Source organism: Tamandua tetradactyla, chromosome 5 (genome assembly GCF_023851605.1).
Source record: "Tamandua tetradactyla isolate mTamTet1 chromosome 5, mTamTet1.pri, whole genome shotgun sequence".
Classification (NCBI taxonomy): domain Eukaryota; kingdom Metazoa; phylum Chordata; class Mammalia; order Pilosa; family Myrmecophagidae; genus Tamandua; species Tamandua tetradactyla.
The window spans coordinates 869,937-886,484 of NC_135331.1; the positions used below are offsets into that span (position 1 = coordinate 869,937).

Genomic DNA, 16,548 nt, shown 5'->3' on the forward strand with positions numbered 1-16,548 from the left:
TAACCTTGTATTTGGACATAAAAAGTCTGTGGAAGGGCAGGCCACGGTGGCTCAGACAGAGTTCTCGCCTGCCATGCTGGAGACCCGGGTTCGATTCCTGGTGCCTGCCCATGAGGAAAGAAAAGCCTATGGAAGAGGCTATTTTTCCCCTACTAAGTGGCTAACCTTTCCTCGTATAAATATAAAGAAAGAGGAGCAAAGACATAACCATGTTTTCCTCCTTTTCTGCATGATTAATGGAGAGGAAGGGACGGCTTCCCTGTCCCCTGTCCCCAGTTAGCCATGTCCACTTTGCGTCGTGTCACAGTGACCTACCGCACTCGACTGCTCTGAGGTCGGCTCTGAATCCCGTCATTAAGAAAATTACCTGGAATGCTGCTTTGACTTCCGTTTTATACCTTTGGGAATTAGTCTTTTGTTATTAAAAATACACTGTTGTGAGATTGCACTCATGCACAGTTTATTTCTCAAGTGGGTCTTCCAGTGTGTGGTCTCAAAACTGTGTGTTTGAATAATTGTCTGATGCTTTTTTATATAATTTGACCATTTTCTTCTTGCAGGAAATTCAATCATATTTGTGAACAAACAAGGTTCAAGAACTAAGTATCAGCTGGAGCACTGAAATGGTTTTAGAGTATTGAAGATTAAATGGTGAAAGTTTTTCAAAAGCATGAATACTGAATACTGATATTCTAAGAACATTTCGAGAGTTCCTTCCTCAAGGGACTCTGGGGTGACATTTTCCTTTTGTCGAGCTTTACCCTCTGAGTGAGGCTTTCCATGGGCCTGGATCCCTGCGTGGAGCCCTGCACAGATCCCTGGAGCCCTGCACGGATTGTTGTGCAGGTCCCCGCCTGGATTCTTGCGTAGATCCCTGCCTGGAGCCCTGCCTGGATCTCTGCACAGATCCCTGCCTGGCCCCTGCATGGCCCACAGTGTGTCTTCCTAGCTGAGCTCATCCTGAGGGATTTGAGCCTCTCTGGGGCCGTCCTGGACTGGAGGAACCACTGTATCACCCTCAGTCGTCCTGGAAGGAGATGGTGCTTCCCGTCAGAAAAGCAGAGGACCCTGTCAAGACCGCTGGGGTTCAGGTCTCCTCTTTCACCTGTTCCTCAGCCGTGGTTAAAACAAATCTCCTTTCAAGAAAAGTTCCGTGGGAGGAAAAGAAAGTTTGGCAGAAGCCTTTTGTTGTGTAAGGAAAAGGGGGCAAATGTTTACAGCCAAGAGGTTGTACAGAATATTCTGCTGTAGGGAGAACCGCAACGTTTTATATATTTTTTATTTTAATAGGCTCGGTGCTTAACTTCTAATAAGATTTAAATATCACAAACTGTAGCGCAAAAAAATATAATTTATAATTTACAAGTTGACTAAAATTTGGGATAATATGAAGAATAAACATATGTTTCTATCTGTTAAAGAAAAGACCATAAAATGTCCCAAACTGCTAACTTAAGAGCACCCAGTACTGAGTTAGCGCAGTTCCTTCTTGGATCAGTGTGTAGTCTCTCTCACTCGTTCTCATGTGATCCTGCCTTCGGCCAAGCAGGAAGTTGATCTGGAGCGGCACAGAAAGCCAGGCACTGCTGGCATCAGGTCTCCTCTGCTGATCACTGGAGTCTTGACCCAACACGTTGCCACAGAGCCGAGCCAGAGCCCCTCTGTTTTGGGTCTCTTCACCCCTTTGTTCCTTCCCTGCTTCCCAGTAACTGCAGCATTTGAGCAGGGGTTCGTCAGAGGCAGTTCCTCCCTGTGCCGGCCCCAGCCTTTCCCTGGGGCTCACGGCCACCCGTCTGTCTGTCAGAGCAGCTTCTTCCTACTGGGGTCCCAGGAACTCAGGAAGAGAGGCCGTGGAGCCGGTTCCAGCTGCTGCGGGGCGGGCGCTCCACTTTCTCGTGTGCTCGCCTTTCCCCTGCCTTCTGTTTCAGGATTCCATTTCATCTGGAAGAATACTTGAAATTTTGCTTTTTGTATATTAAAAAAGAATCATTTTTTATCTTTTGTTGCACTCACCTGTTAACATTTGTTCACAAACTTTTAACTCTTTTGCTTCTTCTCAGGAATATGATTTTCAACTGTTATCTTGCTCTTGATATAAACTCTGAGAAGCAGCACCCTGTATTTGTGGGGAAAAAGCTCTTTTTTCCTACTTTTAGTAAACAAGTTGTTTGTTTCTCTCCGCTTCCTGTTTGGTTCTTATAGTGTCTGGAGCTTCTTGTGCTGAAAACCATGGCCAGCCTGGTGAGTTGCTGTCACACGCAGAGACGGGCTACACCTCATCTGTGCAGGTTTTGCTTGCTATTTGCTATACTGTTTACTCTAGTAGCTAATAAATCTGGCAGTTCTGTGATCCAATTGGGCATGTTGGGTGAGCAGCTCTCGAGCTGTAACTGACCTGGGGAGGTGAGGTGGGGGCAAGATCCAGGTGTGCCACAAAACCAGGTGCTGTTGCCGCCCTGCCAGCCCCAGAGAGGGGCCCAGTCTGCCATCTGTCCAGTGTTGAGGCCGTCTGTCCGGTGTTGAAGCCACAGCTCCGTGCTCTGTGGAGCAGCAGCTCAGCAGCAGGCTGGGGCTGGGCCGTGACTCCTTGCTGCACCTTAGGGATGGGCGGAGGCCCTCTTCCCTCACTCCCCCTCCCCACCAAAACAAAAGAGAAGCTGAGCACCTTGAAGGACACATCGGCTTTTCTAATGTCTGAGTTTAAACAGAACGTTCAGCTTTCCCTGCATTATGCTTGATGTGTCTGGAGGGACAGAAAGCTCGTGCGACCCTTGTGTGACCATGGGCACTCCCAGGTGAATGTTGTTGCTGTGTCCCAGTCCCGTCAGCAGGTGAGCCGTGTTTGCAGGGTGGGAGTGTAGCAGCTCTAGCCCCCTGAGGCAGGCCTCCGAAAGCTGCGGGCATGGGCGCACGTTGTAATGAGGCATTTGTGCCGTCGAGGGGTCAGGATGGACTCGCCCCGCTCTCAGGATTTTCTGTCACCCTATTCCTTGGTACCCCCTCTTCCCACCCAGAGACAAAGCAGGAGAACCTGCATGGGTCTCCGTGATGCACCTCTGTCTTCCCACTGCAGGTGTCTAGGTCCCCTGCTGTGGGTGTTGAGGGGCACAGGCCTGGCTCCCCAACACTCTCACCCAAGGCCACAGGAGATGCGCGTCTCTGCTTCCTTAATGCCAGCTCTGCACGTCCACCCTGACCAGGACCTGCCTGTCCTCCCACCTCTTCACAGTGATCCTGCCAGAGCCTGGGGCTCAGCCTTGCACACACCCTTCTCAGATCACTCAAGGACCTGCTAGCTTCTGTCTGAGCTACCTCTTCCTGTCCCGAGGGGATCTGCTCCAAGCCAGAAGGGAGGCCCTGGCTGAGTCCCCAGGCAGGCTGTGTCAGGCAGTTTTTGCTTGGCTTCTGCAGGACTCCTAACTGCAACCTGGAGGCCCAAGCAACTTGATTTAAGCAAAAAACCAAAGGGACTAGGTAACTTGGACCAACCTCCTACTAAAGATGACTAAAAATGCCATTTGGGAAGGTTTCTAAGTCCCCCTCCGTGCCTTACAGCTACCAGGCTTGCACTCGTTGGGTGATCCTGAGGCAGTCCAAAGAGTGGCGGGTTGGTCCCAGCACTGGCCATGGCTCTTCTCCGCAAGCTGGAACCTGTGCTGTTGGTAGGGCCACTGGAGACACCCAGACCTTCACACCCTAGGAGTAAAGTGAGCTCAAAGTGGACCAGCCTTGGTACAGCCAACGCCTGGCTTAGTTAAGTGGCCCAGAAAATGTCAGGTTCTGAAATTGGGTTAAGATGTTCCCTGCTCGTACCACTAGGAACCTGGCAATAGTAGACTAAAATTCTCTCTGAAAGAAAACCAAAAAATGGATGCACTGGATCTAGAAAGTTCAGAGTGGATCTTACTGCAAGTGTGGCTTTATGTGGGAACCTGAGACTCACTAGGACTTCTCTCCTGTCCCTTCAATGTCCCCGTTTTGGCCCACTTTAGGATGCCAGGATGGATGCCAGCTTCCCAGACTTCTGGTTCTAATCCAGACAGAAGAGAAAGGGCAGACCTCTTCCTCCAGGGTTCAAAGAGAAGCACTAATCCACCTGCGGCCCAGGCAAGGGCGTGCTCTGATAGGCCACACGCCTCCTCCTGGGGCCTTGGGGCCTCCACAGGCAAGTTGGCCCAGAGCAGTTCCTGGCCAAGGGAAGGAAGTGTTACCAAAGGAGTCGCTGCTGGGCCACAGGTTGGAGACCACCAAAGTGCAGTCAAGACCTAAGCCTCATGTGAAAATTTGATCTCACCCTCATGCTGGTGAGAGGAAGCAGCCCAATCTACCACTGGACTGCCCAGGGTAGAGCTGCCCCCACCCCCCAGGGGTTAGTGCCCGCTAGTGAGTGGCATCCTCGAGAGATCTGGCCCAGTGTGGTCGCAATTAACCCATTTGGAAATGTGGCCCACTCTGCCTTGTTGCTCTCAGGCCCGGGTGTGAGTGGGTCGGTGGGGAAGGCCATGTATAGAGAAGGGATCTTTTAAACCAAACCGGGAGTGAGAGCAGACAAAATGGAGCACGAAGCACTAGCCACCGGTCCCTCCACAGAAGCAACATTTGAGCTGGAATGAGCAGTGTAATCAGTTATTGTGGAACTCTGAATAGTGTTCAGACACTCATAGGGACCAGGGGAGCGCTTGGTGAGAAGAGAGGCTGCTGAGCTCTGTCCCTCCTTACAGAAGTGGGGGCAGTGCCCTGCATTCTGGAGTGGCTGGCTGGCACTGGGCTGGGCAGCACGGACCTTGTCTCCAAAAACAGGCTGTATCTCTCCGCTGGCCGGCTGGCTCCCTGGGGGATTCGCACAAACCCCTTTCTTGGTCTCACCTTCGGGTTGTAGTGACTCCCCCAGCAGCACGTACCAGAAGATAAAAGGGAGAGAACGCTGGTTTCCCCTTATTGTAGCCAGTCAGGCTACCGGCTGACTGCAGAGGTGATGGAACAGAAGCTGCAGTCACCACACACAAGAGATACAAACTTCAGAAAACTTTGTAAAAAGCACAAACAGATAGATGGCTGTTTCCCTCATCAAGCAAAAATTTAGTAGTCCCTGAGGTGTGAGAGAATCACATTTCGAGAATTAACTCATTAAAATATTCAGAATGTCCTGTTCTCAAATAAATAAATAAATAAATAAAACATACAGAGAAAAAAGGAAGGTATGGCCCATTCATATAGAAAGTAGGATTTGATGGACACTTTCTCTGAGGAGGTCCAGACATTAAAGAAACCATTTATTTCTCCATAATAATAACCAAATAAATAACCAAATAATAATAAACCAATAAATAACCAAAACGATTTATTTTGAATAGGGAATGAGATCTGATGATTCTATATAGCTTAATGCAATACCATGATACATTCTAGAGTGTTTAGGGCAGATAATTAAAAAGTACTTGCAAATCCTTTGAGGGACTGGAGAAAAGAATATGGAACAACTAACCTTCCCCACCTGGGGAATTCCTAATACTCTCTCAGGCACTGGGACTCCCAGTGTAATGAGGCTGGCCGTTATGAAACTTACTTCTGTAGTGGTGAAGCTCAGCCTACTCATAAGCATGCCTGTGCCAGTCTGAACTGTTATTACCCCAGAAAAGCCATGTCTTTTTCTGAGCCAATCTTGTGGGGGCAGCCATCTCTTTTAATCCTGAATCAATATCATAGGGTGAGACTTGATTTGATGAACTCTACAGAGATGTGACATGCCCATTTGTGGGTGTGACCATTTGATTAGATGGGAGATGTGACCCACCCATTCAAGGTTGGCCTTGATTAGTTTACTGGAGTCCTTTAAAAGGGGAAACATTTTGGGGAAAGGCAGAGACACTTAGAGATGCAGATACTTGGGGAATAGTTGCTTCAGAGCTGACAGAGACACAGATGTTCGGACATCTTGCAGCACCAACAGAGCAGATGCCTAGACATGGGCAGAGAGCCCAGCAGATGTTGCCATGTGCCTTCCCATGAGATGTTAAGCAAGCCAGAACCTGGAGAGAGCCAAGGGAAGCCAAGAGATGAACGCCAGTCCTGGGGGAGCAAATGAATCCTGCAGGAACAGAGGCTGAAGGCAGTGGAGGCCAGGAGCAATGGCACCAGCAGATGCCAGTCACATGCCTTCTCAACTGACAGAGCTGTTCCGGGTGGCATCAGCCTTTCCTGAGTGAAGGTTAACTCTTGTTGGTGCCTTAAGTTGTACATATTCTCGGCCTTGGAACTGTAACCTTGTGATTTCCTAAATTCCCTTTATAAAAGCCATTCAATTTTTGATATATTGCATTCCAACAGCTTAACAAACTCATACAACACCTAAGAGTCACCTCCAGAGAATGTCTTTTGTTATTCAGTTGTGGGCTCTCTCTCTAAGCCACACTTTGCACATAAATCATTGTCCTCCCCTCTACGTGGGACATGACTTTAAGTGTTGTCTCATTGGCAGTGTGGCATGAGGGACCATGATGGTCCTGGTTCACCATTCAACATCCCAGGACATGATGCCTGCCGCTGGCATCATGGGATCAACAATGTCTTCTGCCCAAAAGGGGGAAACGGTACATAAAAAAAATTAAGTTCCAGTGGCCAAGAGAGTTCAAATAGAGTTGAGAGGCTATCCTGGAGGCTACTCTTATGCAAACTTCAGCCAGATATTGCTAATTGTTGCAGTATGTCATGGCCCAAGCAACGGTATTCCTGAGAACCCTAAAGAACACAGGGCTCCATCTAAGATGCTGTAAAAGTTTTACTTATTAAGTTTATTTCAGAATATTATTCAGAAACTTAAAACCTCCAGATTGTACCTATACCAAATAAGCCCTGAACCTTAGAGGTACCAATGTCTCCCAGAACATCAACCAGTTGCATTCCCCTACCTCATAATGTCAGTACCACTTTTCAGCATGAAGAAGTTGGAATGGTCATTGCCCAAATATCCCTGAAGGTTGAGAGAATGATCAAATGAGAGGCAGGGGTTTCAACAGAGAAGTTAGGATTTAACAAATGATTATGACTACTGAATCATTATATAAACATTTCTTTTTAGATTCTAGTGTATTAGAATAAACAGATGGAAATACCTGAAATTGTGGAAATGTTATGCCTACTATGATTTGAAACTTGCTCTATAACTACTTGTTAAACTGTACGTTGAAACACCATTTTTCTGCATGTTGTATTTCACAATAAAAAATATAAAAAAAAATTCTGGAGTTGCAAATTACATTAGAGGACAGGAAAAACTCAGAGTGGATTCAATAGTAGATTTGAGCAGGCAGAAGAAAGGAGCAGTGAACTTGAAGACAAAGCAACTGAAATGACCTAGTGTGAGGAGCAGAAAGAAGAAGGAAGAAAAGGAGAGCCTGAGGGGCCAGTGGAACACCATCAGGTATACTGTATGTGCATCACAGGACCCAGAAGAAAGAGAAAGGGGCAAAAATAATATTTGAAGAGATAATGGCCTCAAATTTACCAAGTTTGATGTATCCATCTGTGCCAGTTTAAAAATATTATGTACCCCAGAAAAGCCATGTTTTAATCCTGAATCAGTCTTGAGGAGGCAGCTGTTTCTTTTAATCCTGATTCAATACCGCAAGGCGGAAAGTTTTGATTGGATTATACCTATGAGGATGTGGTGTGCCCAATTGCGGGTGTGAACTTTTGATTAGATGGAGATTTGCCTCCACCCATTCCAGGTGGGTCTTGATTAGTTTATTGTAATCTTTAAAAAGGGGAAACATTTTGGAGAGAGCCAGAAATAACAGAGCCAACATAAACTTCAGAGCAGAGCTGACGCACATGCCAGCACTTGGAGAACAGAGACACAGATGTTTGGAGATGCTTAGAGCCCAGCAGACGTTGCTGTGTGCCTTCCCATGAGATGTTATGTAAGCCAGAACCTGGAGAGAGCCAATGGAAGCCAAGGCATGGGCCAGTCCCAGATAAACAAACTTAGGAACCCCCACAGGAACAGAGGCTGAAAACAAGAGAGCCCAGGAGCAAGGGACCAGCAGATGCCAGGCACATGACTTTCCAGCTGACAGAGCTGTTCCTGATCCATTGGCTTTTCTTGAATTAAGTTATCTTTCCCTGGAGACCTTAGTTTGGACATATTTATAGGCTTAGAACTGTAAACTTGTAAGTTAAAACCCGTTTTATTTCTGGTATATCACATTGCAGCAGCTTGCAAACTAACACACTGTGCCAGTTTGAAAGTATTATGTGCCCCAGAAAAGCCATGTTTTAATCCTGATTCCATATTCTGGAGGCAGCTGTTTCTTTTAATTCTGATTTAATAATGCAGATTGGAATATTCTGATTAGATTACATCCATGGAGATTTGGCACACCCAATTGTGTGTGTAAACTTTGATTAGATGGAGATGTGACTCCACCCATTGCAGGTGGATCTTGATTAGTTTACTGGAATCCTTTAAAGGAGGAAAATTTTGGAGAGCGTCAGAAACGACAGAAACAACATAGCCTAGAAAAACGACATAAGTCTCAGAGCCAACAGAAACTTCACAGCAGAGATGTTGCTATGAGGTGTTAAGCAAGCCAGAACCTGCAGAGAGCCAAGGGAAGCCAAGAGATGAAAGCCAGGCCTGGAGAAGCCAAGTGAGGAACCCCAGTAGGGGCAGAGGCTGAGAGCAGCAGAGCCCAGGAGCAAGGGACCAGCAGATGCCAGCTACATGCCTTCTCAGCTGACAGAGCTCGCACAGATGGCATCTGCCTTTCTTGAGGAAACGTAAACTCTTGTTGGTGACTTTTTTCCTAATCTGGACATTTTCATAGGATTAGAATTGTAAATTTGTAACATATTAAATTTCTCTTTTTAAAAGCTCTTCTAGTTCTGGTATATCGCTTTCTGGCAGCTAGAATTTGCAGCTAGCAAATTAAGACACACCATCCAAAAATCTCATTGAAAAAGAGGTCTATGCTGAGATGTATTGCAGTCAACATTTTTAAAAGCTAATTTTAAAAAACAGTAAAGGAGAAGAGGCTCATCACATATAAGGGGTCCTCATTAAGGGTAACAGCTGACTTCTCATGGGAAACCATGAAAATAAGAACATACTAGGGTGACACATTTAAAGTCCTGAGGGGAAAAAAACCCTGCCAAGCTGAATTCTATATTCAGCAAAATTATCCTTCAAGAATGAAGGACAGGAGAGGTTGTAGGTTTCTGCAAAGTAAACATAGTGTGTGAAACCTTAGAGGGAGCTCAGAGAGAGCCCTGGGTGCTCTGAGTTGAGAATGGTTTTGTTTGGGGTTTGGCAAGTTACCATGGGTAGCAAAGTCTAAATGGAGCTTGCATAAGAGTAAACTCTAAAGTAGCCTCTCGACTCTATTTGAACTCTCTCAGCCACTAATACTTTATTAGTTAGGCTTCTTTTCCTCCTTTTGGTCAGGATGGCATTGTTGATCCTATGGTGCCAGGGCCAGCCTCATCTCTGGAAGTCATCTCCCACGCTGCCAGGGAGACTCACACCCCTGGATGTCCTGTCCCACGTACTGGGGAGGGCAATGGTTTCACTTGCAGAGTTGGGCTTAGAGAGAGAGGCCACATCTGAGCAATAAAAAAAGTTCTCTCGGAGTGATGAGTCTTAGCCTGTGCTCGCTTTTGCTTGGAGAAATATTCTTTACTGGATGTCAGGCTTCCAGGCAGCCAGGCACACTTCCCCATGTTTGTCCATGAGCTGGAAGGCCTGGACTAGTCTCCGAGTCTCATCCTCAGAGCGACCATCACAGAGGCCTTCACAGCTGTCAGTGAGGCCCTGCATGGGATTCCTTTGTCTACCATTAAGACCCCCTCACCCTGAGCTTGGGCACGCTTGGGAACGGATACCAACAGAATGTTGGTGGGCCCCAGTCCTCCTGCCAGATGCCAGAAGGAAGAACCCACGGAAGCACGAGTCACCTGTCAGTCGAGTTTCTCAAATTCTTCTGGCCTGTCTGGATCATCCTGAAAGCAATGATTCCCACAAGGCGCACGAAGTCAAGTCAGGAGGGTATTAGAAATGTACAGTATATTTCCTTTTGTTGGCAGACACCGTTGTCTTGGAATTGGCCATCTGGCATAACAGCTGTGGCTTTGAAGCTGGGGACAGGGGCCCAATTTTGGCAGTTCCTGAAGACATCTTGCTAGTAGTAATTGCCAGGCAGAAGAACTGAGAGGTGCCAGGAAGAGGATGCCACAACACACTATTTAGCCCTAAAAAGGAATGGGTCTTGATGCAGGCTACAGCATAATTGGTCTTGGAAATGTATGCGGAGTGGAGCGAGCCAGACGCCAGAAGACGAGTGTGGCCCCTCTTAGGCTGGCCGTCTAGGGTACCAAGTCACATGGAAAGTCGGGGGTTCCCAGGCCCGGAGGGAGGGCAGTGGGGGCTACTGCTTCGTGGGTCAGCCTTGGTCTGTGATGCTGAAAAGGTTCTGGAAACAGACATGACATTGTGAACGTGATTATGCCACTGAGCTTTACCCTTACAAACTAAAAATGGCAAATGTTATGTGTCTTTTACCACAATAAGGAAAACAACAATTAAATTAATTGGGTCATGTTCCTTCTGTTGCCATGGCAGTTGTAATGAAATCCCTGCCCCGTGGCTGTAGCAGGCTGTGCTTGGGACTCAGGGTCATGTGGGGGTCAGGGGCCTGCTGGGCAGCCAGTGCCTACAGCCACGTGGGCACCTGGATCCTAGCTGCTGCAGGTGCGGTGGCCAGGGGGCCGGCCCAAGGGGACGCTGGCCCCAGGGACTACTGACCGCTACACATCAGGGTCGTCCATCTCGCTTTTGTTTTCTTGTGGAGAGGTCGTCTTAGGTGGTAGTCGCAGCCCACTCTGCCGGCCACCAGGAAGCCACAAGCAATAATCAGTCTTTGTTTTAAGCCACCACCTTTGAGTGATGTGTCTGGTCCCCAGGTCTGACCCACTGGCTCCGGACCCCAGCCCGGAACCCTGCCCCCCGCCCGCGCCCCCAGGACTCTGGCCCGGAACCCCCCTTCCCGGGTCCCCACCCCCGGCCCAGCCGCAGAGCTCGACCTGTTCCCTCTGGCCCACGCCCCGCACTGCCCACCCCAGGGCTAGCTCCAGCTCCCTCATGGGCTCAGCCGGCCCCGTTTGTCCCCTTCCTGGCGCCTATCAATATGGAAGTCCACACTGGTTTACTGCTTGTCTCTGCCCTTCAAATAAAAACAAGCAAATAAGTCATAGAGCTGGGATGCTCTCCTTGCCCCTGTGTACACCCAGCTCCACCCTGGGCTGCTCGAGGACTGGCACTGCCTGTCTCCCACCTTCCCTGGGCTCTGTCGGCAGCTCCTTCCTTGGTGTCCCCTCTCAGCTGGGTGCACCTTCACGTATCTGGTTTATGTCTCCTTCCCAAGGCTGTGAGCCTGGACCCTGTCTCTCTCTTTTTTTTTTTTTTTTTTTAATTTTTTAAATTTTAAGCTTTTTATTTTGAAAGAAACGTACAGGACAGTTGCAAACATAATACAAAACCCATACAGCCCACTCCACTGTACCCCTCACAGATGCCCAGACCCACCCTTTTAACATTTTGCCACATTTCTTTACATACTAGCCGTCTATCCTTTCCGTCCCCTACCTATCATCTAACTTCTGTCGATCTACCATCTATCTCCATCTAATCCACACCTGCCACTCTATTGTCTATCGAGATCTCTACATCTCTACCTGTCATTATCTATGCCTGTCATCTCTGTCAGTCATCTTTCTAGACCTCTATCTGTCTAGATCTCTGTCTGTCCTCTTGATCTATCATCTGTCATCTGTCTTTCTAGTGGACCATGTCTCTATCTTTGTGTCTAACACGCATGGCATAGTAGTCAGCAGTAGCTCATGTCTTTTGAATGGAAAGAAACGCCGACTAATTAATCAGACCAGGAGTTACAACTGTTCATCATGTGCTTGCTCCACAGGGTTTTACAAAAGTCGGGTTTGGGTTTTATCCAGACGCTGCGCCCTACATCCACTACCACCCTGCGGTCTTCTGGACCTCCGGTCCCCAAACATGGGAACTTGGGCATGGGTCGCCTTCGTGCTGGACAGGAATTTAAGACAGGGAGAAGCTCCTGCGCTGGCGATCCCCAGTGTAAGTCAAGAGCCCTTAGGGGAAGGCAAGATGGCCACAGGCCCCAAAGAGAGCTGGGGGTCAGGCTGACGCACGGGGACGGTGGAGGTCAGGGCCCTGAGCCAAGGAACCGCCCAGCCCGTGACACTAGTCCTTCCTTTTCATTCTGGCTCTTCTGGTGGGTGGGAGGCATGGCTCCATGGGGTCTTCATTTGCATCTCACTAATGGCTAGTGATGTTGAACAACTTCTCAGGTTTGCGTCATCCATATATTCTTTTGATGAAGTATCTTTTTGCCATTTTCTGTTTTTACTGTTGTTTTGAGGGTTCTTTATATCTTCTGTGTGCGAGTCCTTCAATCAAATATGTGCTTTGCAAATATTTTCTCAGTCAGTAGCTCGTTTCTCATTATCTTAACAGAGGCTTTTTCTGAACTTTTTCATTTTAAGTCTAGATTATCAAATTTTTTTCTTTTATGTGTTGTTTTTGGTGTCATGCCTAAGAACTGTTCACGAATCCAAGTTTTATGGCTTAACATTTTACATATAATGTTTAATATACATATAAGTCCATAATCATTTTTACTAAGTTTTTGTATTTGCAGATGACATGATACTCACTGGAGAAAACCCCAAGAAACCGACAGAAAATCTTAGAATTACTAAGTGAGTTCAGAAGGTCTCAGGACACAAGACCAACACATCTAATCCAGCCACACTTATAAATACTAACAACGGACACGTGGGAGCCAAAATTAAAAACAACACATTTACAATTGCTCCAAAGAAAATGAAATGCTTTGGTAGAAATTTAACAAAACACATACTGGATCGGAATGCTGAGAATTATGAAATGCTGATGAAAGAACCAAAGGAAAACCTGGACAAAAGGAGAGAGACGCTGTGCGCACGGACTGGGGGACGCGGCCTGGTCCCCCGGGGGCGGCGCGGGGCCGGCGCAGCCGCGAGGGCTCCTCCTCTCAAACCGCACACCCTGGGCCAAAATGCTAATTTTTTATTTTTTTTAAAAGGTAAAGCAGTAAGTGCCCAAAGAACAGGCCACTTCTGAACCGGCACTTTCGTCGTCGGCTGGGCGAGACGTTTGCTGTGGGGAGCTGCCAGTGTGGGTAATGTCCCTGGGGGAGTAAACCCCTGAGCTCCGGACCCGCCTCCGCCCCCAACGCTGCTCTCCGTTTCTGTCGCGTCTAGGGGCCGCGCCCACTAGCGGGGGCGGGGCGATGTGGCCACGCCCACAACCGGACGGCAGGCGGAGCAGGGCCCGGCCTAGCCATTTCCGCCGGAAGCTCATTTGGTCGCCTTCCTGCCAGGAGGTGTGTTTCTGTCAGGGAGGCGCCGCAGACTCAGGTCCACTGAATGAATTCCGTCTCGTGCCAGTCCCGGGTGTGCTTCACCCCGACTCCGGCCAGGGCGTTCCCGTCCGAGTGTGCCTGCCGGCGAGCGGGAGAGGACAGTCTCGCTCCCGGAACGAAGGCGCCGCTCCCCTCGTGTTTCCGGGGGGGGCCCGAGGCGGGTGCACGCGCCCCGCCCCTCGCGCGGCCACGTCTCCTCCTGCCGCCTCCCGGGCCGCCGCCGCGCCTGCCGCAGCACCGGGTGAGGGTCTGGCCGGGGCGGCCAGGGCTACTGGGCGTCGCGGCGCCAGGGCGCCAGGCGGGGCGGGGCCAGGTCCCCTTCCCCTTTCCAGGGCCGGATCCCCTTCCCCAGGGCCGGGTCCCCTTCCCCACGGCCGGGTCCCCTTCCCCAGAGCCGGGCCCGGGCCAGCCCCTTATCGGCTCGTCACACTGGGCACCCGTGGGCGCCGCGTGCTGTACCCGGATGTGTCGGGGCCGTCCCGAAACGCGCGTGGTAGCCTCACCTCGCGCAGAGGTTCTGTGGGCCTAGCGGGGAGCGACGTGGCGCCGGCTGGCTGGCGTGGGCAGGGCGGAGCGCTGTCCGCGAGCTTCCCGTTGGCCTCCCCGGCGCCGAGGGCTGCTTGCTGGGGAGTGGGCCCGGCAGCTGTGGCTGCGCGTGAGTCAGGTGGGCAGCCGGACCTCCACCCGCAGCTGGTCACTGAGAGCCGGGGGCTGTGTCCAGGGGCGCTGCCTGTCGGGAGCTCACGTTCCAGGGGAGGGAAGCGCAGGAAGACGGTCGAACGGTGACTGCGCTGGGTCAGCTGCTTGAGGTCGTGCGGGGAGGCTCGTGGCACCCGTGCGGCAGCGCGGGAGGAGAGTGCTGAGAGCAGAACGCGAAAATAGTAGAGTGCTGAGGGCTGGGAAGCGCGTACGCCCGGCGCCAGACTGAAAAAAAGGCTTCTAGTTTTTTTATGGTAGGAAGTTTGGCTTTCGTTGTCAGTGTGATTGAAGCCGTTAGGATATCATAAGCCGTTTTTACAAGTGATTCTCATTTAAAATTGTCCCTTCAGTGTTTCAAACATAACCCTTTACTCAGGTGATAACTTTCAACTACAGTCTACCTTCAAAGGCAAGAAAAGGAAATAGATGTTTTAACTTTTTTATCTGACATAACTTAAATTAAAAAATAATTGTTTTTTTAAATTTTGTTTTAGCCAGTTTCTATGTCAAGGGAGACTACTTTCAGTCTGTTAGTTTTGATAAGCTGCAATTGGAGAAAAAATAGTGATAATTATTATTGCTGCCATTTATTGAAGACCTGGGAAAGTCTTCATTACTGCATTAATCCTAGCCATAATCTTGTTCAATTTTCTCAATGTTTTACTGATAAGGAAAGGGGCTAAGAATCATAAAGAAGTCCTCTCAAGAGCTTACAGCTAATTATCAGCGGAACCAAGATTCGTTTGACTCCAGAGGCTGTCCTTGAAATCGCTTTGCTATTCGGGACACAAAGCTTGGAATAACATTTTAGATTTCCCCTTTGAATGTAGGTCTGTGTGTTGTTTACTTTTGATTACTAGTTATGGCCATTTTACTTTTTGGCTATGCTCTTGTTCTTTTTAATTGCCCATAGGAGCAACTTAAAGTATCGTGGGGTAGATGAGGCTGTTAATGTATTTATACTCAGCTCAGGTGATCTACTAAATGAGGAAAGCTGGAAGTCGAATAGATGTAGAAGACAGTGGTTTTTTCACACGAAGTTCCTCGAGGTGAGACCAGGGTGAATCTAAAGGGAACTGCACCTTGTGGAGTTCTAAGTGAAAACTTTGTTCCTTCTCTTCCACTCTAGGAAGCACACCAGAATGCACATAGTCTTTATTTAGGGAAAAAAAACTTCACATAATCGCTTCATGTTACTATTAGCTTCCTTCTGACGTGCCCCAGCTGTCTGACCCTCCTCAATGTAAGCCCAGAAATTTGCTTTTGTCAGTGGCCTGAGGTGATGAGGTTGTGAAAACTGCGTCATGCTACCGAATACAAGTGAGACTGAGGACAGACAGAGGATTCCAGTTTCCCACCCTCCAGTGAGAAGTGCAGCCGTCACTGCAAGGCCACCTCAGGCACGCTCACACCTTTGATTGTGAATTCCTTCTCTGTGGTCAGACTTCAGGAAGAGCAGCACATAAGCAGAAGTGTCCTCTTCAGCTACCAGGAGAAGTCACAGACATGGTCCCTGTGGTCATTGTGGGGTAGGACTGTTTGGGAATGAGCAGGTTTCTTGTTTAGCAAGAATTCAGAATAAAGGAGAGTTAGTGAATGTAATAGTTGATGGCGTTGGGCAAGGGCAGCCTGGTGTTCTCTGTGTAGCTGGCATGCTTTCCCCCATGGAGCCTGGATCTGCTTGGCTGATGTCCCCTCTTTCCTGGACAGTGGTAAGTTTAGGCCTTGTCACCATTGGTCTCTATGCACCTTCTCTTTTGTAATCCCTTGGCTGTGTACCTTCCAGCCTCCCTCCTGCTTGGTGTAGTAAGTCAGTCTGTCTCGTGCTGCTGGTTTGCTCTGCTTTTCTTTCTCACTTAGGTGACAACCTTATCTATGCTGTGGCCCTTCCAGGTCGCTCTTTCAGTTTATCATTCCCAGAGGCATTCTTTTTGCATATATATTTTTAAATTTAGTCTTTATTTACAGGAAACTGCAAGATAGATAATTAGAAACATATTGAGAGGAGAGGCTTCCTACAGCATGTACAGTTTGGAACTGTTCAAGTATAGTTTTGTTATAAAAAGTGCTATATAACGAATCTAAAAAGAGAAACAAGACTTACACCAAACATAGCATACAAACATTTCTATAGTTCAGCTGTACAACCTAAAAGTTAAAAGTCCCAGGAGTACTATGGTAGTTAGATTCAGTTGTCAACTTGGCTAGATGAAGGTACCTAGATCTGTTGCTGCGGACATGAGCCAATGGCATGTGAACCTCATCTGTTGCTGATTACATCTGCAGTCAGCTAGGAGGCATGCCTGCTGCAACGAATGATGTTTGATTTAATTGACTGGTACTTAAATGAGAGAGC

General features: G+C 48.5%; 3 protein-coding genes and 1 pseudogene across 6 annotated transcripts in view; 2 read left to right on the forward strand and 2 right to left on the reverse strand.

Annotated features, from left to right (window-relative positions):
* The window catches only part of CHFR (checkpoint with forkhead and ring finger domains), a 45,473-nt gene extending 37,886 nt beyond the window's left edge, over positions 1-7,587 (forward strand). Inside the window, exon 17 of the mRNA XM_077159500.1 lies at positions 561-7,587. Coding sequence (XP_077015615.1) covers positions 561-603 — 43 coding nt within the window. The 3' untranslated portion in view covers positions 604-7,587. The remainder of the gene's footprint in view (positions 1-560) is intronic.
* A 2,023-nt stretch (positions 7,588-9,610) lies between these two features.
* LOC143682207 (peroxiredoxin-1 pseudogene) lies at positions 9,611-10,171 on the reverse strand (annotated as a pseudogene).
* Positions 10,172-13,126: 2,955 nt separating this feature from the next.
* On the reverse strand, positions 13,127-15,498 carry LOC143682659 (uncharacterized). Its single transcript, XM_077159222.1, has 3 exons — positions 15,491-15,498; positions 13,997-14,432; positions 13,127-13,571 (listed from the first exon to the last, which is right to left on the reverse strand). The coding sequence occupies exons 1-3, from the start codon at positions 15,496-15,498 to the stop codon at positions 13,485-13,487; spliced, it is 531 nt and encodes a 176-aa protein (XP_077015337.1). The 3' UTR covers positions 13,127-13,484.
* GOLGA3 (golgin A3) overlaps positions 13,403-16,548 on the forward strand; it is an 82,666-nt gene continuing 79,520 nt past the window's right edge. The window contains exon 1 of one of the 4 annotated variants that reach the window (XM_077159502.1): positions 13,403-13,454. The gene's annotated coding sequence lies outside the window, so the exon portion shown is untranslated. Of the gene's footprint in view, positions 13,455-13,640; positions 13,735-16,548 lie in introns of those variants that run through there. The other 3 variants (XM_077159501.1, XM_077159504.1, XM_077159506.1) reach the window with 3 other exon arrangements.